General features: G+C 57.6%; 1 protein-coding gene across 2 annotated transcripts; it reads left to right on the forward strand.

The window, feature by feature from the left end:
- The first annotated feature begins 921 nt into the window (after positions 1-921).
- NT5C1A (5'-nucleotidase, cytosolic IA) lies at positions 922-10,036 on the forward strand. Of its 2 annotated transcripts, XM_074161876.1 has the most exons (7): positions 922-1,039; positions 1,095-1,216; positions 7,189-7,356; positions 8,208-8,337; positions 8,664-8,786; positions 9,218-9,402; positions 9,671-10,036. In XM_074161876.1, the coding sequence occupies exons 1-7, from the start codon at positions 979-981 to the stop codon at positions 10,034-10,036; spliced, it is 1,155 nt and encodes a 384-aa protein (XP_074017977.1). In that variant the 5' UTR covers positions 922-978. The 2 variants fall into 2 exon arrangements, with proteins under 2 accessions (XP_074017977.1, XP_074017976.1); XM_074161875.1 differs by lacking the exon at positions 922-1,039 and having other exon boundaries at positions 1,112-1,216.
- Positions 10,037-23,954: the final 13,918 nt, after the last annotated feature.

Raw genomic sequence — 23,954 nt, forward strand, 5'->3', positions numbered from 1 at the left:
CAGCTTTGCTCTCCTGATTGACCCTCAGTGTGAGTGAGGTTGTGTTTGATCAGTCCCACGGGCAGGGAGATGAGTGTCCACGAGCCGTGGTCTGTGGGGAGGGTTGGTGTTTAGCTGCTGGCACAGAGCTTTGGGCAAAAGCCTTCTGTTGGCCTCAGCGCTGGGGCTCTGTGACCTCCTCCCAGGTGCTGCCCTGTGCCAGGTGAGACGAGGTGGAACACTCCATCACTTGGTCCTTCTTGGCTGCTGAGTTTTAGTCTCTGGGGCATGGTCCCTGCTCCCCAAGGGCCTCTGGGCTGTGGGGGTCTGCTGGTTGTGGTGCAGTTTTCAACCTGAGCTGAAAGCTGGGCTCCGTGCCCAGAGCATATAGCTCTGTGGCTTGACTCAACCCCACCAGCACTCGGGGGAGAACGTTTAGTGAAGAGCCTTAATTAATATCCACCCTCACTCCATTAAGTAGCACACAGGGCAGGTTACCAGGCATGGAGCAGAGTGTGAGCGTGGCTGTGGCTGCTCCTTCCCCTCCAGCTCCTGGTACTGACCACCCTTGTGGCCCTTCCAGCTCCCCGGTCCCCTGCCACCGGTGCCACGCTGTGCTTTATGAGGATGGGTGAACCCCAACGAACCCCAACGACCCCCGACGCTCCTGGGCTGAGAGCGATCTGCTGTCTCCCGTGGGTGCCCGGTCCCCTCCTGCTCCCGTGTGTTCCCCAGGCTCTCTGCTGGCGGCACCTTTCTCCCCCAGCCCCTTCCTTCCCATCCCCGGGGGTTCGCTGCCCCCGGGGGCTGACTCTGCCCCGGAGCGGCCGTGGAGCGCTCCCGCCTCCCTTCCCCCCCCCCCCCCCCCCCGCCAGCACCCCGGGATTCGGGGGAGATGGGGGGGGGGGGGATGCGGCACCGGAGGGGGGGCGGCGGCGGGGCGGGCTCGGTCCCGAAGAGGTTAAGCCGTGTCCCGGTGGGCTGAAACCCCGGAGCTTCATGGGATGCCTTATAAAGCGCGCTCCGCCGGACCGGCAGCGGTTCCGGCAGCTCCCGGTAGGCGCGGACCGGCTGCCACGCACCCACCGGCGGCAGCACCGGCGGCAGCAGCGGAGCCCGGAGCCGCCGCGCTATGGAGCCCCCGGGCACTGCCGGGGCGCCGGGCGCGGCGGGGCGGCCCTGGGAGGAGGCCAAGGCTTTCTACGATAACCTCGCCCCCAAGAAGAAGCCCAAATCGGTGAGAGACCCCCGGCCGGGCAGCCCTCCCCACCCCGGAGAGGAACCGGTCCCTCTGGGTGCCCCATCTCCTCTGGGTGCCCCATCTCCTCTGGGTGCCTTCCCCTGCATGTCCCACCTCCTCTGGGTCCCCCTGAGTCTCTCCAGGTGACCCATCTCCTGCAGCTTTTCTGGAGTCCTCCTGGGTGCCCAGTCTTCTCTGGGTTCCCCCATGGATCCCTCTAGGTCTCTCTGGGTGCCCTGTCACCTTCAGGTGCTCTGGAGTTCCCCTGGGTGTCTCTGGTTTTTCCTTGACCCCCTGTCTCTGTCCAGGTCCTTGGGGAAGCTCTGGGTCTCTCCGGGTGTCCCCACTCCTCCATGGCATCTCCAGGTACCCCCACTCCTCCATGGCATCCCTGGGTTGCCCTTGGTTGCCTGGGTTCATTCCAGATCCCCCCAGTCTCTCTGGGTCTCCCTGGGTTCCTGCAGGTCCCTGGAGTGTTCCCGGCTCCCTCCTGGGCTGAGGTGTCCTTGTAGAGCCGCTCGGTGCCCCCTGAGCCGCCTGTCCCCTGCGCCAAGGCAGGAGGCCCTGCCAGGGACAGGAGGGGTGGCCGTGGCGGAGCAGGGGGACAGCCCAGAGGCTGAATCCCTGCCTGGAGCAGGGGGGTGTCGCAGGGGTGTAGCCGCCTCTGCCAGGCTCGCCTGTTCCGGGAGATTAGAGGGAAAAGCCTGTGTTATCTAACCAGGGCTGAGCCTGCCGGGTTTAAACATGGGAGCGCCTGGAAGTGCTGCTGTATCTCAGAATAGCTGCGGCAGCGTGGGGCTGGGGGGGCTCTGGGGGTTGCGTCCCGGGGTGGGCTGGCCTTGGCCCCGCAGCCTGGGAGCCCACCCAGCCATAGCCACAGCCGTTCTCGGGGTTCTGGGTGCCCCCGAAGTGTGGGGCTCTGGCAGAGGTGCCCACCCGCAGCGATGTGGGGAGCCCGGTGACACCCGGCGCCTTTTGCAGCGAGGTTTTATGAGTCCAGCGAGGGGAGACGGCCGAGCCCCCGCTCTGCACACCCTGACTCGGGGCAGTCCCTGTGCTTTTCCCCCGCTGGGGACCCGGCTGCAGCCCCCCGGTCCTGTACCCGCTGCCGACTGACGGTGCTGCTGCCTTCAGCCTTCCCGGCGGAGAGGGACAGCCTGGCTTGGTGGCGGGATGCGGCTGGTTATCTTTCATGCCATGCTTTCAGCCTCCTGTGGATGTCAGCCCAGGCTCCTCCTCTTCCTCTCCTTGCAGCGAGCTCGGTGACCAGCGCGCCCATCTCTGTGGTACAGCAGGGGAAACTGAGGCACGGGGCAGGGATGAGGTTTGCTCGCGGGATCCAGTCACTCGGGCCCCAAAGTGCCCTCCACCCGTGTGGTGGTGGGGCCGATGCCCATGGTGCTTGCCCAGCTCCGTGCCCCCCGGCCGGGGCAGGCTGGGGGCCCCATGCCCACGGCCAGGCGGCTCGGCTGCCCTCGCACACAGCTGGGCTGCCCTGCCCTGCCAGGCAGCTGTCAGGCCCCGTGACGGATGGCTGCGAAGCGCTTTTCTGCATTATAAATAATGTGTTTGGAAAACTCGGAAACATCTCAGCCATTGCCCTGAACTTTAATCTGATCCCGAGCAGGGGGCTCGCGGCCGCCCAGGGCTCCCTCCTGCACGTGGGAAATGGAGTTTGCCGTCGTCCGTCTGCGCCCTTTGGGGGTGCTGGGTCCGTCCGTCCTCTCGGCCGAATGTCCCCTTCAGCCGGAGCAGATTCCGGTGGGGGAGCGGGCACAGGAGCCACCCATCCTGGAGACGGGCTGTAAGGTGGCAGGAGGCAGGGTGATTTTGGGGTACGTTCCTGCGGAAGCCTATTCCTGGCTGGGGAAGGGGTTAACAGCCCACCGGGCTTCCCGCTTTGCAGGGGTCTCCGCTCTTCCCACGCCCCGGCTCCCACGCTGCTCCCGCCCCGCTCCTGCCAGCTGGGGAGGTCAGCGATGAGACTTGTCACTCTTTAGCGATGTGGAAAATGTCCCCCCCAGCCTCTCCAGTGACACTGTGTGGGAGCTGCCCTTCTGCTAGCCCCGCTCCTCTGGGCACCCTGCTCGCCCCCTGCTCTACCTGTCCCTGGCACCCGTGGGGACCAATCTGGCTTCAATTTTGGGATGCTTTAGCTGAGGTGGGGACCTTCCTCTTCCCTTTCTTTCTGTGACCAAATCTCACAGCAAAATTCACCTCCAAATTTTGAATTTGGTCTTCTGCAGCGTCCAGGGAAGTGCCCGGAGCTGCCAGAGTTCCTCCAGGCTTTTAGGATCAAGGTGGATCCGGCAGATTCAGCCCTAGGCGATGCAAACGGATCTTCTGCATCAGGGGGTGCAGAAGGGGGTCCCCACTGTGCCTCCTGCCATGGAGCCAGCCACTGGTGGCCTCCAGGGGTGGCATTGAAGCTGCTGGTGTTGGGTGCCACTGTGGGCTCTCGTGGGTGGGATGGCACGGCCCCGCTGCACGTCCCGGGAGCGTGTGGGATTTCCAAATGTCCCTCTCTAATCCTTGGGGGGCTGCGTGGGATTTGCATCCGATTAGAAGAGCGATTTAGAGACCTGCCAGCTGTTGGGTCTGCAGAGGAGAACGTGCCATTTCCAGTCACTGCTGAAATGCAGCTTTGCCCCAAAACTGGGGTGTTTGGGTCTGGGATGGGTTTTGCACTTTTCGGAGCCAGAGCCCCCTGGAAAAGTCATTTATGCTTTGGAGATGGGGTTTGGACCTTGTGGACCACCTGGAGCTGTGCCAAGGGCTGACGTTCCTCTTCAGAGGGCTGGGCTGTCAGGACGTGTCGCTGGTCGTCTCTCCCGTCCGGATGAGCCCGGGGATGGACCCGGGTTGGGATGGGACCTTCCCCCACGCTGCCCTGCTTGCACTTATGTTAAACACATCATTCGTCTCTTGCTTGATGTAAAGGATGAGGCTGGATCTGACCTTCCCGTGGGAAGGGAGGAAGGGAGAGGAGCTCACCATGAATCCCCAGGCAGAAAATTCAGTTGGATTTGGCTGAGCGGAGCCCCACAGCCGCTTCCTGGGCTTGTGTTGGATGATGAGCTTTAGCTGACCTTGGCCGACCTTGGATGCTGCTCTGAGAGTAAAACAGGGTTGTCATTCAGAGCGCCCGAACCCGCCGGGGCTGGGGCAGCCGGAGCAGGAGGCTGGGATGGGATTGGGATGCTCTGCAGGCTCCACGACATCTCGTGGGACTGAATACATCCCGACGAGGACTGCGAGTGGGACCCTTCCCATGCACGTGCTTCCTTTGAAAAACGAAGGGTGTTTTCTCCCCCCAAAACTATGGTGTTTCAAGGCAAGGTGGGGTTTGTTGGGCTGTTCATGGAAGATTTGAGATGTGGTGGTTCCTGTTAGCGCTGTGACTTCTTAAAGCCCGTTTGTGAACGTAATAATGATCATCTGCAGTACAAATGGGGACGGAAAAACATCCAAACAACCTTGAGGAGGGAACGCTTCCAAATGAAACCTCTACTTCAAAGAAATGTCAAAATGCGGCTCCCTCATCGCAGAGCAGAATTGCCTTATTTTTTTTAAATGTCAGCATTTCCCAGAGAACAGCAGAGCTGTTCCAGCCCAGCTGGAGCTGGGAGCTGCCTTAGCGCCTGAGTGAGACTTTCCAGCAGAAAAGTGCTCCAAAGGTGCAAATCTTCCTTGGCAGGAACAAACAGGATCCAGCAGGTCCCGGTCCCGGAGGCCAGGCTTCCCACCCGCAGGCAGCCGGGGCTCCAGCAGCCCACGCCGGGGCAGAGTTAGGCCCCCAAGCTTACGGTTATTTTTATTGCTGCGTTTATTACCTCTTAAATTAACCTCCTGGAGGCTGGTGCCTTTAAATGGCAGGGAAGGGACCTTGAGCAGCCTGTTGCTGTTGCGCAAGGTGCCTACGCTCCTGGCACCCGCCGGGTGCAAGGTGTGGTGTGCCACCGTGGGGAGAGATAGAGATGCAAATTCCGGCTGGGCATCCGGCTGGGCTCGGCTTGTGGCCACGTAGCTCACCCCCCTGAGCATCCCTCTGTGCTCTGCGTGCTGCTGACCTACTTTCTCCGCTGGGAATCCTCCTGCGGGGCCGGCTGTGGAGGATGCTCTGCCCTGTGGTCCCTCGGGGACCAAACGCCCGTCCCCTCTCCTACACACCCAGATAAATCACCCAGCGCTGCAGCAACCCAGGAACAGCAGGACTCCTTGCTGAAGGCTAATGGCCGGATGTCCCAAGACCTTTAATAGTTATTAATATTTTCAGCTAATAAATGGCCCATGACACCAGAGTTATTAATTAATGAGTTGGAGTGCCAAGACGTGGCCCGTGACGAGTTAATAGCTAACACCCACCGGGGAGCTAGACATCAAGTGGGGACTTGGCGGCTGCGGTTCGTTCGTGGGAGCGATGCCGGTGTCGCTCATCAGCTTCCGCTTGGACCTGGGTGATCCTGCGTGTCCTGGGGGTTCTTCACCTGCTTTCTCCAAAGAGACGCTTCCAAATGGGACCCTATTTCTCTGCAACGGGAAAGGGATCCCTCTGGCCACAGTGATGTTCTCGGCCTGAGCTCATCTGCATCTAGTCCTAATCTCCCCCTGCTTAATCTGCTTGCTGGGGATTTTGGGTGCTGATGCAGCCTTGGAGAGGTGTCTGGGACCGGCCGTGCTGCAGGGCTGGCCCTGGGTGCCACGTACGGGGGCGGCGAGGTGCTGGGAATGGCACAGGGGCTGCCATTGACTCCTTCCTGGGTGCGTCTCCACGCTGGGCAGGATCAGCAGGGCTGGGTTGGGGGCAGAGCGAGCCCCAGGGCAGGGCCAGCCCTGCGGGGAGCGAAGATTCCCAGTTGCGGATGGGGTATCTCGTCCTTGCCAGGCTGCTGTTCCTGTAAAGCTCAGCCCTAGGCAGGGTGGGAGCTTGAACTTTGGAGCACCTGGGTGTGTGAGCAGCTGGCCAAGGCGCCCTCCTACCCCTGGGCAAACAGCATTGCCGGAGGATTACTCACGGGGGTAACGCGGGTACATGAGGATCCTGGAAATCACAGAGGAGCTGAGGGCGAGGTGATACTGAAGTGCTGACGGCCTGGATTTCGCAGGCTCCCTGCGGAGATGCATCCCTGAGCGCAGCCAGAGAGCGCGTGGGCTGGGACCGCTCCTGGGGAGCATCCCCCCTGTGAGCCCCCCAAGCCCTGTCCTGCTCCCAGGACTCGCTGCCACCGTCCCTCCTCAGGATTTGCTGTTCTGGGAGCGAGGATTTCTTGTTGGCCATCAGTAATGAATTTGCGTTCGTGCTTGTGAGTGAGTGATGGGGATTAACACCCTCCTGCCCTCCGAGGGGAGAGGGAGGACGGGTGAGGGTCAAGATGAGATTGACTTCCCTGGTGCCCCCTCTCTCGCTGCCAAGTCCCACTAGAGGCCCCTTGTTGACTTCAGTGGATTTTGGATCAAGCCCTCGAACATTAATAATAATGACTCATAAATCACTGCTTGCACCACCTGTTTGTCATGTTTCCGCCCACAATAACTATATCAAGTGTTTTTATAAGCTGAGCTGGCACGGGTTGTTTGTCACATCTGGACAGCATCGTGGGAGTGCGGATCTGGCCCAGCCGCAGTGTGTGGTTTTTCCTGGCTGGAGGGCGAAAAGCCACACAAATTCCTTCTGCGTGGGGCTGAGTGGTTCTCCTGGGATAACACGTTGGGAGCCTGGTTGCAGTGGGAGGGCTTGCGCGTGGTGTGAGGAGCAGAAAAAGAGCTTTTGTGTGTCCCAAATGTGTGGGGAGGGTGCATCGGGGCTTCATCTGTTGAAACATTGGAAGATCAGGGTTGCAGCTCCTCCAAATCGCTATGGAGATGTCACCCACCCCGTGATCTTTCATGTTGGAAGTTGACAGATGCCCCCTTGGGCAGCGGGGCTGGGTGCAGGGGCTGCCTCCCCATTTTCTCCCTTTCCCCCGCAGCCAAAGCCCGAGAACGCCATCACCATCGCGGTGTCGTCGCGGGCGCTTTTCCGCATGGAGGAGGAGCAGAAGATTTACAACGAGCAAGGGGTGGAGGCCTACGTGAAATACCAGCTGGACCATGAGAACGAGCCCTTCCTCCCCGGGGCTGCCTTCCCCTTTGTCAAGGTGAGCATCCCCCCGCCCACGCTGAATCTGCACTGTCCTGACCCAAAAGCTTTGGGGAGAAAGGGGTGCTTGCGTGGGGAAGGGGTGGGAGATGAGCAGCGTGGCAGAAGGGATGTAGCCACAGAGCAAAGAGAGGTCAGACAAACCTCCTGGCAAGTGATGTGCTCCTTCCAGGACTGAGGAAACAGTGAATTTTCCAAATTGGCAACCAAGCCCAAGAATTGAAGAAATCATCTCTTTGGAGCATATTTAAAGTTTCCCTTTAGGGAGCTCTCATATCTTTTTGTTTATTATTATTACAATTTATTTATTCTTTTAAATTGGCTGAATTTAGCCTTGCTACAGTCTCGGCCAATTTCTAATTTTGACATGTTTGAAACGAAGCATTTCAAACTTTTAAAAATATTTTCCAATTTCTGCCTTAGTTCCACTGGATTTAGTGCCGTTCTGTGTGCTGGCCCGCACTGAAGCGATCTCTTGCCCGTTCCCAATGACTAAACAAATCCGCTTAGTGCGGAGAGACTTGTTCCGTTCCTGATTGCTCGAAAACCACTTATCTGTAACTTCGAGCTGATTTATTCTCATCTCCTAATGACAGCTTGAAACCTTTTGTGTTTGAAAATAGATGAGTAGCTATGTGGTTTTTTGTTTGTTTTTTTTTCACCCAAATCAGTCTTTTTTTTCTCCAGCAAAAGCTGCTTGCTGATGTCAGCTTGGCTCAGGGTGTAGTTGAGGTCGGGCCAGATCCCTGGTTTTGGTGAACACAAGTGTTTTGCTGGGTGAGAAGGGGGTGAGGGCTGTTCCTGGGGCTCACTGACACCCCCTCCCCCCCATATCCCGGGGTGCTGCAGGCGCTGGAGGCGGTGAACACGCAGCTGCGTGAGCTCTACCCCAACAGCGAGGAGCTCTTCGACATCGTCCTCATGACCAACAACCATGCCCAGGTTGGCGTTCGCTTGATCAACAGCATCAACCACTACGGTGAGCTCAGAGCAAAGGGGTCCTTCACGTGGGGGCTGCCGGCTTTTCGGGGAGGGCGGTTTGGGTTATTGCTTGGCAGCAAGATAAGGAGACGCTTTCTCCTGTCTCTTCCTCCAAACCGCAAGCTGAGCCCGCTCCTCCCAAATTTCCTGGGCTTTGACTGGAAGTTGGCTGGTGGTGAGGATGCTCTGGCTGCTGGCAATGCTGTTTAACGGCGATGACATAATTAGCCCCCATCCTGCCGACTCTTCGGAGGCCACGGGGCAGCAGTGTCAAGGACTGTCTGGGGGGTGACCACGCTCACCCAGGGGTCCATCTGCCCTCAGATCTGTTCATCGAGAGATTCTGCATGACAGGAGGGAACAGCCCCATCTGTTACCTCAAGGCCTATCACACCAACCTCTACCTCTCCTCTGACGCTGAGAAAGTGAGTGAGGCCATTGAAGAGGGTGAGTCTGGGGTCTGGCTTGGGGGGGCAGCGGGGGGAGCCTGGAGCCCTCAGGGGGTTGACGCCAGGAGCGATAGCTCCAGTGTCCCTGTCCCTATGCTGATGTGCAGCTAGGGTCTGCCTTGTCCCACATCCCATCCTTGATGCTCCAAAGAGCCTCCAAGGAGCCTCCAAAGAGCTCCACAGCTCTTCCGAGGCAAAGGCACTGGTTTTGCCCGTTAATTCTTGTATGCAAAGGGAGGTTTATCATCTGGGGACTTGTTTTTGCTGTAAAAGGTCTTTGGGCCAAGCTGCAGGTACTACTGGGTGCATGCATTTCCTTGCAGTGTTTGCTTTCGGCCCGTCGTGTTTTGCTCTGCTCCTCAACAGATGAGCCACGAGGCCGGGTCCTTGGGTAACTGCCACCTCTTGCCTTGCCCTTTACCTCCACAGGAATCGCTGCAGCCACCATCTTCAGCCCTAGCAAAGACCTGGAGGTGTCGGAGAACCAGCTGCGGGTGGCATTTGATGGCGACGCCGTGCTCTTCTCAGACGAGTCGGAGCAGATCGTGAAGGCTCATGGCTTGGACATGTTCTTTGAGCACGAAAAGGCTCACGAGAACAAGCCTCTGGCACAGGTAGCGCTGGGGTGCAGCCAGAAAAAGCCTCTGGGAGAGAGACCATCCTCTTGCCTCTGGGAACAAGCCAGGGATCGGCACGTGGAGTGTGAAATGGGGTGGGCCAGCAGCCTGGTACTGCTGGATTTGGCCCATGGGATGGCTGCTGCTGGCCCCTCGCTGTCATTTCTGGGTGCTTACAGGGAGGAGGGGTTAGCTGGGACTGGGTGCCTGGAGGAGGGGACGGCATGGAGGTCTTGGGAGTGATGGGTTCTTCTTGCTTTGGCAGGGGCCCCTGAAGGGCTTCCTGGAGGCCCTGGGTAAGCTGCAGAAGAAGTTCTATTCCAAGGGGCTGAGGATGGAGTGTCCCATTCGCACCTACCTGGTGACTGCCAGGAGCGCGGCCAGCTCGGGAGCCCGGGCCCTAAAGACTCTGCGCAGCTGGGGTCTGGAGACGGATGAGGCTTTGTTCCTGGCGGGGGCTCCCAAAGGGCCGCTGCTGAAGAAGATCCGCCCTCACATCTTCTTCGATGACCAGATGTTCCACGTGGAGGGAGCTAAGGAGATGGGCACTGTGGCTGCCCACGTCCCTTACGGCATCGCCCAGAAGCACAAGCGGCCGGCGCAGGAGAAGCAAACCCCGAACAGCAAGTAGGGGAGCTGGCTGGTCCCGCGGCCCCTGGCGTGCTGCGCAGACTTCACCCCTTGCACCACGCTCTCACCCGGCTTGTGGTCCGCAAGGCAGAGGGCTTTTGCCCCGGCGAGCGCGAGGTTATTCGCCAGCGGGAGCCTTGTCGGGGGCACGGATGGAGGAAGGGGCTGACGAAAGGCTTCCTCTCGCCTCTGTATTCGTTGCAATGTCGTGGCGTTGTCCACGTTCCTCCTGGGGCAGCCCCTCGAGCCGTTTCCTCTCTTCCCTGCGCTCTGCACTTGCTTCAGGCAAAATCCCTCGAGGATGGATCTCTCTTTTTTCTTTTTTTTTTTTTTTTTTTTTTTGTGGACTGTTTGTGCCAGGCAGGTTTAACCTATTGGCGTTTCTTTAAAAAGCCCAGGTAATTCCCGAAGCCGTTGATTTGCAAAGCAAATGTTCAGGCTGAACTGTTGAACTGGAAAGTTTGGGAGCACAGAAAAAACCCTTCTAGCAGCTTTGAAACGAAATGTTGTCCCTTTAAACTAAAATTAAACCCTAATATTGCTTCTTCACAGATCCAGCCCCTGCTCCCCAACCAGAAAATCTTCCACATCTTTGTCCTTCCATCAGGATTTTGTCAGCTGAACAGCTTTCTTTTCGTGCACTAAATTTGGAAAAATAGAAACAAACACACATATATATTTAAAAAAATCTTATTTCCTGCTTGGAGCTTTGGGCCACTGTATTGTTGGCCGAGTTTTTTAAATTTGGGTTTCACAGTTGCATGAGTTAGCACTTAAAAATAATAATCTCAGTGAGGCATCCAAAGCCCAGCTCTTGTGTGAGCCATCCAGGGTCCGCAGACACATGCCTGGGGCTTGAATTAAGTTAAAAGCAGGCCCTGATATATTAGGGACATCATTTGAAGTCCATTTAGGTAAATCTGCAGAGAATTTCAGCCTGAGGGTTTTAATTAAAGGTTTTTTTTCCCTTTTCTAAGCTGAGCCCATATACGTTGATAATCTTTTTCTCCTCAGCTTCTTAAAACCTCTGGTGTTTCCCGAAATAGACACCTCTGCCGGTGATGCTGGGAGAGAGAACCAAATCTCCGCTTAAAAAACAGGGAGGGAAATCAATCGGAGAGCTGCTCCGAAATCGGTGTGAAAATCACACTGACGTTTCTGCACAAAGCCCCAGCCCAAAGGACCCTCTCAGGAGGAAAATTTAAAGATTACTTCTTTCTTGTGGGATTTTGTTCTTTCTTTTTTTTTTTTTTTCAGTCAGCACACCCCGTGGTTGGGCAGGATGGATGCTCACTGTTGTCACGCAGTAGTTTTCTACAAACGCCAACGCCGTGGGCTGAGGTTTTTCCAGGTATGTGTCTGCCTCCGGCTGGACTTTGCAGGGAGGTTTCGGCTAAAACAGCTCAGCCCTTCCCGAGTTAGAGCTCGAGTTCTCGCACTTTTGACAAATATATCAACAAGCTGGTGATGCCTTCAGTGGCTCGGGGGACTCTTTTCTCATTGCACTAAATCCTGCTCTAGCTGTGAAAAGCAAATAATTGCACTTCCCCCCCCCCCCCAAACTATTTCACTTTGACAGACTGTTATTTGTCACATCTGGGTGACAAGCACCTTAGAGGAAGGTCTAAAATCCAAACAAACAAACAAAAAGTCTTGACAGAAACGAGTATCTCGGTAAGACAACTATTAATATACAGGTTTATAAAAAGGTCTTGTCTTTTTAATGTGAACCCCAGATATTGGGATCCGAACTGTCTCTTGGAGACCTTTTTGGCAGCTGGGAGGGGGAGAGCAGCCTGGCCTCCCAATAAACATTTCCAAGGTGTTTCCTGAAGATCGCATCGTGGAAGCCCAGCCAAGCCCAGCTCACAAACGGGCCGGGGCCTCTCGCCAGCCCAGGAGGTGATGTCCCAAGAGGAACAGGGTTGTCAGCAAGTCCTTAGGGAACCCCCGGCCAAGGCAGGGATATGGGGTGCAAGCACAGGGGATGTGTCCTTCGGATGAGAGGTGTTGGCAGTGCTGGGCTGTGCAGGAGGAGATGCCTCATCTGAAGGTGCTGTTTGCTCCGGGGAAGCGATGTGTTGTGGTTTTGGGGCAGGGTCCTGGATCTCAGCAGCTTTCACTGCTGCCTTTCCCTGAGATGCACAGGGAGCAGGCACAGTGCAGACAGGAGTTTTAGTGATTCTCCTGAGGGTTCTCCTGCTGCCAGGGCAGCTTAGGGGCTCACTGGGAGACACGGGGCTTGAGAAACGAGCCCCAAGTGAGGTAGGACCTCCCTTTGCACCTCCCGAGTCCTTCCTGTGAGGGGAGGATTTTCCGTTCCTGCAATGGCTGCATTTGCTTGTATCCACATGGCTTCCTACAGGGTTTTTTTTTTCCCTCCTCCGTCACTACAACTGGCAGATGTGGATTTGCTGCTTGTGTCCTTTCCTCCTCCGTATCCTCCTTTCCTGCCCATTCGTGATGTCCCCTCGGGCTGGGGGAGCCATGTGGTCCCCAGGACCAGCTGCATGGGCTGGGCACGTCTCCCACCCTGATGGGCCGGTGCGGTTGTGCCTCTTGCGCTGCGCTGGCCGACAACTGGACGTTCCCGCTGTGTGTTGTTGCTGTGGGTTTCACTTCATTGTCCTCCGGTGTTTTTTTTTTTTCTCTTGTGAATGGACTGCCATGTTAATGAAATCCCTCTGGGTGTTTTTTCTGTAATAAACTGTGTTGGTTCCAGCCCGGCTCTCGCTGTTGCTGTTCTCACAACTGGTATTTTGGCTCCCTGGTACAAGTCAGCAAGAGGGTCTGGGGTCCCAGCTTGGGACCTCCCAGGTTTTATGGTGAAGGGGTGGATGGGGGTGACGAGAAGGAAAAAGAGCCTTTTGGGATCTAGGGGAATTCAGAGAAATGTAATAAAAAGCAGCTACCTGGGAACTGGAGACCTCTGGGAGAGGTGGGATTGCAGAGTTGAGAGATGTGCTGTGATAGAGCTACCTCCCTCTGCTTCGTGAACAGGCTTTTATTGTAACCTGGACTCGTGATGAAGTCCTGGATAAAAATACCATTTGGCAGACTTTTGTCAACTTGATCTTCTCCCAGCCAACAGGTGGGAGGCAGCAAAAGCTTTTTAGAGGAGATTTATTGCTGCTGAAGTACCGGGTTTATCCGAATAGCGACACTGCAGTTCTGGTGTTAGCTCCTCCCCGCCAATAAGGAGAACAGATGGGTTAAGGGGAAGCAACAAATTCTCCATCCGTCACCAAATATAGCCAAGGAATGTCCACAGGCCCCGGGGCAGCATCTCTGCTATGGGTGTTCAGATGGCCCTCGGCAGAGAGTGTTCTTGTGCAGCCTTGCTTGCTGGAATGCCTTCCCAAGGCCCAACCCTAATCCTGCATGTTCTTCCACCAGATGCCTGGAGGGAAAAAAAATCAAATTCCAGCACTGATAAGGCCCATGTTGCAGCAGTGAAAGTCCAGGTGGGCCCAGCCAGTCCTGAGAGGTCAGGGTGTCCATGCCAAAGCCAAGAGCTGACTCTGATGTTCATGCAAAGACTGCCCCAAGCCCTTAACTCGCTCCTGGGGACCAGCGTTAGCGCTGGGGCCAAGGAGCCAACGGGTCATGGAGAAACACGGGCCAAGGAGCCAACGGGTCATGGAGAAACACGGGCCAAGGAGCCAACGGGTCATGGAGAAACACGGGCCAAGGCCATGCAGGGAGGGAAGGGGGAGGTTTGTGCAGTTGGGTCTGTGGTATCTTCTTGGTGGTTTGCTGCAAGCCCGAGTTTTTGTTTCTGTTGCCAGTTTTCTGAGCTTTTTCCTTCATCAGGCATCGGAGGGCTTTGCAATGAGCGTGCTTTAAAATAAAGAACATGGAGGAGGAGAAAGCGGAGGCAGAGCTGATGGAGAATTATGCTGCCACTCAGCTATTGTCAGTGCAGATGTTCACAAGGTAATCATGGCCTTTGAATAGCAAGAACTGCTTATCATGACGAATCCAAGATTTAACTCCAAGAACTTTTGGGGCTTCTCGGTGAGGGTGTGATGCCCCTGATGACCAGCTGCATGGCAGGGAGGTCGGGCAGAGTGTGGGCTCTGCTCTCCTGGTCCTTGTGTACGGAGGGTAAGTCATGACATCTCCCTTCCTCAGTTTCCCCATTGCCGTAACAGAGATCAGAATGATCCAGAGGTAATGTCGGGTCTGGAGGATGAGACCAGGTCCTTGCAGAAGAAAAGCAGAAATCCAGGAGTGCTCTTAGTGCAGTGAAACCCCGTATCTCTGCGGTGATGGCTGCACGTCTAGCAGCAGGTCCTGGTGTGTAGGGACCGTGCAAACACAGGGCTGTCTGAACAACCCCATGGTGTTGGCCATGAAGGGGTCCCAGGCTGCACTGGCAGGGACTTCACCTCATCTCTGCAGCGCATTTCATTTTACGTCCTTTCTGGAGTGCAGAACAGGAGCCAACAAATGCGAGCAGGGACCTGCAGCCATCCCAGGAGGCTAAAATGTCAGGGCAGGGGACCTGGTGACAGGGTGACAGAAACACCCGGGGTTGGAAGAATAGATAAGAGGACCTGGCGGCAAAAGAACAAGCAAAGGGCACTTGCTATCAGCGCTAGCGGGGCCGTGCCAGGATTTGGAGAGCCTGACCATCTCGTCCCTTCGACACCGCTATTTATAGCAGTGTTTGCTGATGCCTCTGTCACCGGAGCCTAAAATGGTCCCCCCCCGTGCACACCCGGGGCCATTGGGCTCAGCCACCCCGCGCTCGGGAGGCCACCAACGAAGCAGTGACTCAATGGAGCGTGTGTGAAGCTGCTCATCGCCCCGCTGACGGAGGAAGCCAGCGTCTCCCTCTGCCAAGAGGCAGCTCCACGCTGGGCCAGCTCCTTGGAAGATGCACCAGACGGTTTCTGTTTAAGGCCTGGCCCCTGGCCAGGAAGAGTCAGTGGGGTAAATAGACCCACCTTCCACCCTGCGTCTTCCTCCCCTTCACAGAACTAGGGCTGGTCTGGCTTTTTCTGAGAGCCAGTGGTTTCCACAGCTCGATGTTGGTCCTTAAGGTAGCTGTGGAGATAGCTCTGTGCATTGCCCACGCTGGTGGAAATAATCCTTTGGTTACTGGGCTGGAGCAAAACGTGAAAGGGCAAAGAACTTGTAACTGCAGGGTGAATATTTCCCGTTCCCTGCCTGGAGATTCGCCTTTTAAAAAAAACTGCTTCATTTTTTTCCCGAGTTCTGCCCAGGCCAGGGAGTGATGGAGGCAGAGATCGCTCTGTCCTGGCTTTTTCCCCATTCCTGCCGCGAAAGCTTCGTTACCAGGGCTGCACTTCAAAGCTTCGCTGGCAGCGCTGTGCCGGATGGGACTGTGCGCATAATCCCACCGAGGAGGAGCGGATAGGAGAGGAGGGGGGGCATCTTCACAGCCCCGGGGGTACAGATGCCAGGCAAGTATGGCTGCACCCACCAGGCAGCAATGGCCAGCCCCACGCTGCCAAGAGCTCAGCTGCCAAATTTTCTGATTGAATGACCTGAGAGGAGATGGGCATTAGTGGTTATTTTTTTTTAAAAATATATAGATAAAATGCTCAGGGATAGCATCCAGCCATCCCGCGTGCAGGGTGGGACTTACACTTGTTTTCTCTTAGGGCAAATAGTGTTGTTATCCCTTCTCTCTGTGGCAAAAAGGGGATGCAGGGCCCAGGACCGGCTCTGAATTTTTAAGCTTTACTCGGTGGGAGCTCAGTGGTACCCACGAGCAGCCCCGCAGCTGGAACTAGCCCACGCTGCTGTGGCTGTGTCCTTGTCACCGTGGCTGTCAGCAGCGAGCAGCGGTTTCCCCCTCGAGATAAAGCAAACCCATCCGGGGCCATGCAAGTTGGCATCCACAGGCAGCAGAATTGACGCCATGCCCCCTAAAAAGGGGGGCACCACTTCCAGTCGCAACATCCAGACCCCCACCTGACAAAGCCCCGAGGGAAGAGTCTTTATCCAGGGAATTGTGCGAGGGGGAGGATAAATAAAAGGAAAATCTGCTCCCATCGCCCCGTGAGGGAAACCTGGCTCTGCCGGCCCCGCACGGCGCTGGAGTTTGGGCTGCATTTGTCGGGAATTTGTGCACGGGTGGAAACGGTCGCCAGTGCTGGAAATTCACTGGTGGGGATGAGTTCACGCCGGGGAATGGTGGGCCTGTTTCTGCCACCACAGCCGTGGGGACGGTGACGGTGACGGTTGTGGTGCCGAGCGGGTGCCACGAGAGGGCGTGAAGGGCTGTGATGGTGGCAGGCATCCCCCTCGCAGGCATCCTTCATGGGCCAACGTGCTCCAAGTGGCATCGCCACCTTCCGCGGTGCCACCGGTTGCTCCTTCCCCGTCAGGCGTGTGTTTGGAAAGTGTGTGAGTGGGCATCTCTGCCTCAGCGTAGCCTCAGTAGCCATCTTAGCCCCTAGGTGGTCCCCAACCCACCGCCTCGTGGGGTACGTCCTCCATGGGGAAAGGCACCTACTTGAAGCCCACCAAGCTGGGAATGGAGGGGTTTTCCTCAGTGCCAGCTCCAGCATGGGGCACCATGTCCTTAAATGCCAGTGTGGCACTGAGGTGGGGCCACCAACTTGGGCACTGTGGTGCTGAGGTGGGGCCGCCATCTTGGGTGCTGAGGCAGGGCCACCGTCTTGGGTGCCACAGCAGGGTGGCCACCTCAGGCACCATGGCAAGGCTGCCATCTCAGGTGCCGGGACAGGGTGGTCACCTCAGTCACCTTGTCACCTGGGGTGACCAGGCTAGGGGGCTGTGGGGCCACCCCGCGTGTAATGGCCGGGGCGCTGGGGGCCTTTCCTGCTGGCTGTATAAACAGGCCTCCGCTTCCTCGGCGGCTGGGCGGCCTCCTCCAGGTGCGGCTGGGAATCATTAGGAGTTCTCCGCGCCGGGCTGAGTGTGGGAACTGGAAGAGAAAGCTGGAGAGAGGCCTTCTTTCATCTCCCCACTCCCTCCTCCCCCTGTGTCTGCCAAGCCTGGCTTCCTTTTGAATCCTTTAGCTTGTGCCAAGCGAGGGAGAAGGGGAGGGGGAGAGGAATAAAGAGAAAAAGGGAAGAAAAAAAAAAAAAAAAAAAGAAAACCCACAGGAATGTGTCCGGGGATCTGGCTTCATTCAGGCTGCTGAGCCCTGAATGCCCCAGCTCCCGCTTGGGGAGCCAGAGGGAGGGAGGCCATGGCCGCCCCCGCGACGGAGGGAAGGGGGAAAACAAACAGGGAAGCGGCATTTGCGCCGCGGCTGTTACCACAGTGACTGACAAAGGGCTGTCTGGGAGGGGGCCGCGGCCGCGTTCCCCCCCCCCTGCTGCGGGGCTGGGGAGGCGGGAGAGACGGGTCAGGGCGCCCCGAGTCCCGCGGGGGGGAGCGAGGGCTTTCGGCGTCTGGGCGAAGCCGTTTCATCCCGGCATGGGGACGTGGTGCCCAGACAGACGCCCTTGTGTCGGGCCCGTCTCCCAGTACAAAGGCGACAGGGCCGCTCGCAGGGAGGGCGCGAGGGGGAGGGCGGCCTCCTTTTCTCCAGTGCTTCGGCAGGATGGGTTTTTGACTTGCTGCCGGCTTTATTCCCCGCAAATTAATAATTTCCTCTGGCGGCAACAATGTTGGCCTCTGTGTGCGTGTGTGTCGGTGTCTCCCACCGCCCTCCCAGCCACATTTTTTTCGCCCCCCTTCTCCCCGCCGCTCACGGAGAGACCGCGCCGCTCACAGCGGACGTCCTCCGTCCTCGTCCTCAGCTGGGCTCCTTCCAGCTGTGCGTAACTGACAGACTCGGTCCAGCTGCGACGGCTGCTGCCTCGGGAGCATCCCGGCGGGAGCGCCGGGCCCGGCTGTGAACTGATGGATGCGAGTGCCGGACAGAGGTGGTGGGGAAGCACATTGGGTGGCGGGGAGGGGAAGGCGCAGCTCCGGGAAGGAGCCCTCTCGGCTTTGGAGGGCGCTTGGCAAAACAGGGAAGCGAGCAGGGAAGCGAGCAGGGGCAGCCACGGGACAAACCCAGCACGCTGGACGGGAGCACCGGCCACCCCAGCTGCTGCAAAGTGCCTGGCACTTAATCTCATGGTGGTATGTGTCACCCAAGAGAACTGGCATAGCTGTGCACGCTCGCACGAGCCCGTGCACGGTCGCTCGCTGCTCCCTCGCAGCACGCACACCCGCTGTGTGCCGTGGTTGCTCTGTGCGTGCCCCCCATGCAGGGCTCCCACGGCCCTGCAACCCGTTGCCACACCACCACGGCTGCCTGGAGACGCGCGGGGCTGCCTGCGTGCCCGCCACAGCACCGATACCTCTCTCTTGTGTGGGCACACAATATGGCACGCAGTATCGGGAGATCTTCTGGGAACCACGCGGTCCATTCCTCTGGCAGCATTGTGTTTTGTTCCTTATTTATATCCCCGGGGTGGTGCCACAGGTGGGCAATTGTTCCAGCTGACAGCCTGAAAGGCAAAGAAACAAGATTTAACTTCCTGCTATTCAATTAGAGAAAGTGAGCATTCATCACCAGCTGCTGGCTGCTGGCGGGAACAGACCCACCCGCCGCGGCGGGCGCAGGAAAAGCTCTCCTCGGCAGGAAAGCTGCCTGCTGCTGTGGGCACGGCAGGCTCCCTGCGCCGCCCGCCGCTCTGAAGAGCCTCTAGGTAAGGCCGGAGGCTTCCCCTCCTGTCCTGTGCTGCCGTTGACGTTCTCTCCGGCTCTGTTTTTTTGCCTGTTCAAAGCAGCTGCGTGGAAAGCACCAGTGTGGGTTGGGGGACACTAAGCGGGGAGCAGCCACCCAAGGAGGGAAAGACAGGAGCTAGCAGTGCTGGAGGGAACGGCAGCACGGTGGCTTCACCCCCAGGCCAGCCCCATCGCTGCAGGTTCAGGCTCTGCCCTGAACTCTGCGCGATCCCTGACCCTGGGGCCTCTGTGGCTGAGGGCTGGCGGCTTTGGAAGCCCTTTGGACGTGCACTTCCCATCCTCTGGGCTTGGAGCTTGTCTTGACCGAGCCAGCAATTGCCGGATGATGTATGGAGGGGCACGGGATGTTCCCTATCCCTACTGAATGAGGAATGGGAGCCTCCTTGTCCCTATTTCCCTACACGTGTGCACTTCGTCATGGTATTTTCTAGGCTGGCAAGGGAGGAGAGAGCACGCACTGGTGCAAGCTCCGTGTCTGGTACCAAACCTGCCTCCATCTTCCCCTGCACAGACACTGAGCCACCCACAAGGCACCCGCTCACCAGGGCCTCATAGAAACCCCTGCAGCGCCTGGGCTGCCGTGAGGAACCACTGGGCTTCCAGGGGCTCCTTGGCAGCTCCACATGCTGGGAGCCGCAGGCCATTCCTGCTCCATTTCCTTTCCTCACTCTTCCCCTCCTGAGGCTGATCCAATTGGAGAAGAGTCTCCCGCTGCCTCCTCTCCCTGTCCCTTCCCCGTGCCATCTGTCCCCAGCACAGCGACAACCTCGCGCTGGTGGCTTTTCTGCTATCGGTCCTTTTGTGCACCTCTTAGCTGGCTCTCTTATTTTTTAATCCTTCTGTCTCCACAGGCACTCGGGGTGTCTTCCAAGCTGGTTGTGATCATCGGGGGATGCGGTTGGAATCCGTTCGGCGTTGCTGCACCAAGCCACACGCACACGTACGTGCTCACATGCCTACACGCACGCCGGCTGCCGTGCCAGACTTCGCAGCGCTGTCACTCTCCCCGGTTGGAGGAGGCAGGCACCCCGGCGGGTGGGATCGAGCCGAGCACAGCACCTCGCACGAACATGGGTTATTACCCCAGACGAGGAAGGTAACGCGCCAGCAGCCAAGCCAGTCAACAGCAATTTAGCTCTTTGGGGGAAACTCGACTTGAAATGCTGCAGAGGCTTTTCTATGCGTGCCGATTGCTCTTCCTCCGGTCCTTTGGAAGTGACGTGAGTTGGACATGCCAAACCACTGGTCATGTCTGAGCAGAACTTGGTGCCTCCTGTCGTTTCCATGAGTCTGGGAGGGCTCCGGGCAGGGTAGGGGGGGGATGTCTGTGAATGTTAAAGGCACTTGTGTGCCCAAGCAGTGAGCGCACATGTTGTCATTACCTCTGCAATGCCATCTGGCCAGCAGCAATGCAGCTAGAACCAGGGCTGCGCGCAGAAGAACATTTTACAACAGAAAGCAATTAACCGAATAAAGCCCTTTTTAAAATCCAGTAATTAAAAACAGTCCCTCCCCCTTGTTTTCCTTTTAAGCTGAAAGTTGCTGTTTACTCATTTGCTTTACAAAGTGTGCCTTGTTGTGGCTTCAGAAGAAATGAAAGTTTGAAGTGGTTAGAGAAGAAAGGCTTTGGGGCTGGTGCGTTCCAGGCAGGGCGGAGGGGCAGGGGCTCTCCAGCCCGGCTTGTTTGTATTTGTTCTTGTCTACTCACAAGATCGCTAAACACACATTTAACAAGTGGTGAAACTGTCTACCAGCCTGATCTCTCCCAGGGTTCATGAGAAGAGGACTGGCACATTAGCATTGCTGGGGGAAGGGGAGGGGGAGAACAGGCCTTTTGAAGGGTTGGTGTTTTTGGGGCTGAGCGGAGGGAAGGGCTCCTTGTGCAGGCCAAGTCGCAAACAAAGGCATTGTGTTGCCCGGAGCCCTGGGGACTGGCCCCGGGGGAAGGCCAGGGCCTTGCTTCACCAGCCATCGGTTTTCCCATCCCAGCTCCTCTTGTTGCTTTAACACAGGGGCAGCCTTAAGGGCATCCATGTCCTTCCAGAGCCCAGAGAGAGGAGCGGGGCTGGCACCCAGGGTGGGCTCAGCCTGGCCATCACAGCCCAGGGTCAAGGAGCCCACCACGGCATGGAGGGACTCAGCATTCACGCAGACCGTCCCCTACCGCAACAGCCCACCTTGTCCCTATTGCCCTCGCCACGTCCCAAACTCGAGAGAGGAGCAGATCTGTGTCCACCAAGTTTCTGGGCTCTCTCTGTGTAGCCACACGGGAGCCCTGACCTCAGTTTGGGCTCCTAGATGGGCCAGTAGCCCTGGCTGTCAGCAGGGCTGGTGCAATATTAATTACCACTCATCGCTGCTGCTCTCTAAAGTGAGCGCCCAGCGCATTAGCATCATTATGGGTGGGGAAACCGAGGCATATCAAGGGCAGTCAGGACTAAAACTGGCGTCGTCTGACTGTCGGGATTCACTGCCGATTCCGGAGCAGGAAGGCGATCCCGTCCCTGGCTGTCCTCCAGCCCCGCTGACCTGGGGACGCAGTGACAGAGCCACCTTATGCCTGCCACTCACGCTGCGGGTCCCAGCCTTGCCCTGGACACGGGCTCAGGGGGACTAGTACCATTTTATGGAGCAGAAGCTCTTGCAGGGACAGCAGCACCTCCGAGGCGTCCCGGGCAGGTGCCTCCTCACTGGGCCCCATCCCACGGGGCTTGCACGGCTGCCCAAGCCCAGCCACATTCCTGGCCGCGGCGGCAGGGCTCGGCACAGCCCCGCCGCGGGGCAATAGGCGTGAGGACACAGACAGAGCCATGCCAGGGCGGCCAGGGTTAGCGCCGAGTTTCAGTCAGGGCCCCGAGCAGATACAGGATCTGCCCTGTCCCTGCCTGGGGAAGGGTGAGGCCACGGGTTTGTGGGAAAATGTTGTTTTTCCCTCCCCTGGACTGCCCCTAGCAGTCGGCTGGGCCGGCTCTGAATTGCGTGGGCCGGGGAAGTGGGGGGGGAGTTAACAATTGTAGTGCCTCTGGCTTGGAGCGGAGCCACGGCAAACAATCCTCTCCTGGCCGCGCGCCAGATCTGACAAAACACGGAGGTGATATCGCATTCGTACCTACGCGCTTTCATCCCGAATCACCTCCCGAAAGCCCTGCGTGATTCTCTCGTCTGTGATGAATCCCTCTGCTTAGCCACAGAACAAGACAGCCCGTCCGCAGCGCGGAGGCCAGGAATCCCGTCCAGCATCCCTGCGAGGCCTCTGCTTTTGAAATTACAGCTGTGGGTCTGGCAGCCAGTGGTGGGACCTGAGGTTAGGAGGTGATGTTGACTGAAGACGTGCGGACAGGGCATTCCAGGCATGCACGGGGTTAAATCAGAGGTGTCAGTTCACCGGGAGGTAACAGATACCTCCTGCTCCTCTGCTGCCTCTGGCTTTCCAGAAGCGTGTCCCTCCCTCCCACATTCCAGCTGCTGCAGCTTTTCACAGCTGGCCGCTCTCTGGGGACATTTCCCAGAGCTGAGCAGGAGGGAGGGGAGGGAGCGGCTGTGGTCCCACCACGGGAGGGGGGGCTTGGTGGCTGAACTGACCGGTCACCCCCCTCCAGGGAACCTCGGGCTGGAGCCCTTCACCCCCAGGAGCGGGCTGGCACCCAGAGCTGGGCAATCCCAGGTCCCCTGGCAGGGATCCACCCTCAGCCCTGGCCCGGAGAGTTTTTCCTGTTGCAGAGAAGGGACATCAATCTTTGCAGCTCACTTATTCCTTGGCCTCCAAAGCAGGGTAGCCAATTAGTGCTGGGTGTGATGGATGGCTCGGCCCCGTCCTCGTGACACCCATCCTCTGGAAACGGCTCCCACCACGCAGAGGCACAGGCAGCCCTAGTGGGAGACGGCTCTTGCCAGCCTCCAGCATCCCACGGGGTGTCACAGGGGTCCTGGGGACGGGGACAGGCACTGCAGCAATGCCTGCTGAGTTCGAGGGGAACCAGCCCTTGACGCTGGGCCAGGGTGGATAATTCAGGGCTTGGGGAGAGATTTCCTTTAATAATTGCCTGGCTCGGCTGCAGCAAAGCCCGTAGCTCCCTGGGAAAGAGCCGATCGGTTGGTCACCCGGTTTTTGTGGCTCTGCGCTCGGGGCCAGGCTCTGCCACCGCAAGAAGGCATCCCACGGGAATAGCCTGCACGGATGCCAGGTGGGAGATGAGTGGCAGAAACCCCATTTCTGTACTTAGACCCCATGTCCCCTTCCCCAGCATCACCCCTGCTCCCGCTCTCTCCCGCGGGATGTGGGTGATGCTCACTGAAACCTGGCTTCCCCCGCACGCAGCTGAGTCCCTTTAATCCATCCCTGGTGTCTCTGTGGAACCGACTCCGGCTGCTCATCCCGAGGAGGTTCAGATGGCCCTCACAATCCCCCGGGGCTCGCTGGGGGCGATTATAAACGACTCTCCAGGAGCCCAGGCTGGAAAACGGATCCGATTACAGGAGAAGTGGGTTTCGGGGGGGCCCCGCTCTGTTCATAATGAAGTGTAATCCTAGAAAAACATGTTGCCAATTACACTTCAATTGAACCCAGATAATGATGCTTAGACAAGGCCCAGAAAAGACGGAGTCTGGACAGTGAATTCCTTTCTAATGGAGAAGAAAAGTGTTCCTCTGCGGCAGGTCTGGGCTCCGCTTGGTTCAGGCTCACTGTGATAGGAGCAAGAGCCTGAAATAACCAATCTCTGGATCCCCTTTAAATGGTTTTATCAGTGGAAAGAGTATTAATCTCTCAAAAACACATGCTTATGGGAAGTTTAGCTTGGAGATGTATGTCTTTTTAACTGAAATCACTTTGGAAAGGGAGGAGGAGTGGGTCTCAAAATTGCTAAAATAACACATTTCTAGTTCTTCTGCTTCAAAGTAACTTTTCATTTTGAAATGCAAGCTAACAACAGCTCAGTTTCTTGACCAGTTTTTATAGTGAAAATTAAAACAAAACATGGAAATCATAGAAACAAAGTGCTATAACCTAAAGCAAATGTTTCATTCTCGTTTTCGGGGGGGGGGGGGGGGCGTTTACAAACGCTTCTGAGACGTCGTTTTTCCACTCCAGCGCGGGGACGGCTGGTTGGGGTCTCTCTTGTTTGACTTCGGGAGGGAGGACGGTGCGGTTGGGGTCTCAAAAACTGCTCGGGGGGGGGGCCGTGCGTGTGGGGCTGGGGCACGTGTGGGTGCAGGGGCAAGCGGGAGCTGGG

This window comes from Numenius arquata, chromosome 21, assembly GCF_964106895.1.
Source record: "Numenius arquata chromosome 21, bNumArq3.hap1.1, whole genome shotgun sequence".
Taxonomy (NCBI): domain Eukaryota; kingdom Metazoa; phylum Chordata; class Aves; order Charadriiformes; family Scolopacidae; genus Numenius; species Numenius arquata.

Bases quoted from the DNA above. Each gene is read 5' to 3' on its own strand.
- NT5C1A (XM_074161876.1), top strand. From the start codon at position 979: ATGGGATGCCTTATAAAGCGCGCTCCGCCGGACCGGCAGCGGTTCCGG. The intron at 1,040-1,094 runs GCGCGGACCGGC...GCAGCAGCGGAG, and splicing joins GTTCCGGCAGCTCCCGGTAG to CCCGGAGCCGCCGCGCTATG. The intron at 8,338-8,663 runs GTGAGCTCAGAG...ATCTGCCCTCAG, and splicing joins CAACAGCATCAACCACTACG to ATCTGTTCATCGAGAGATTC.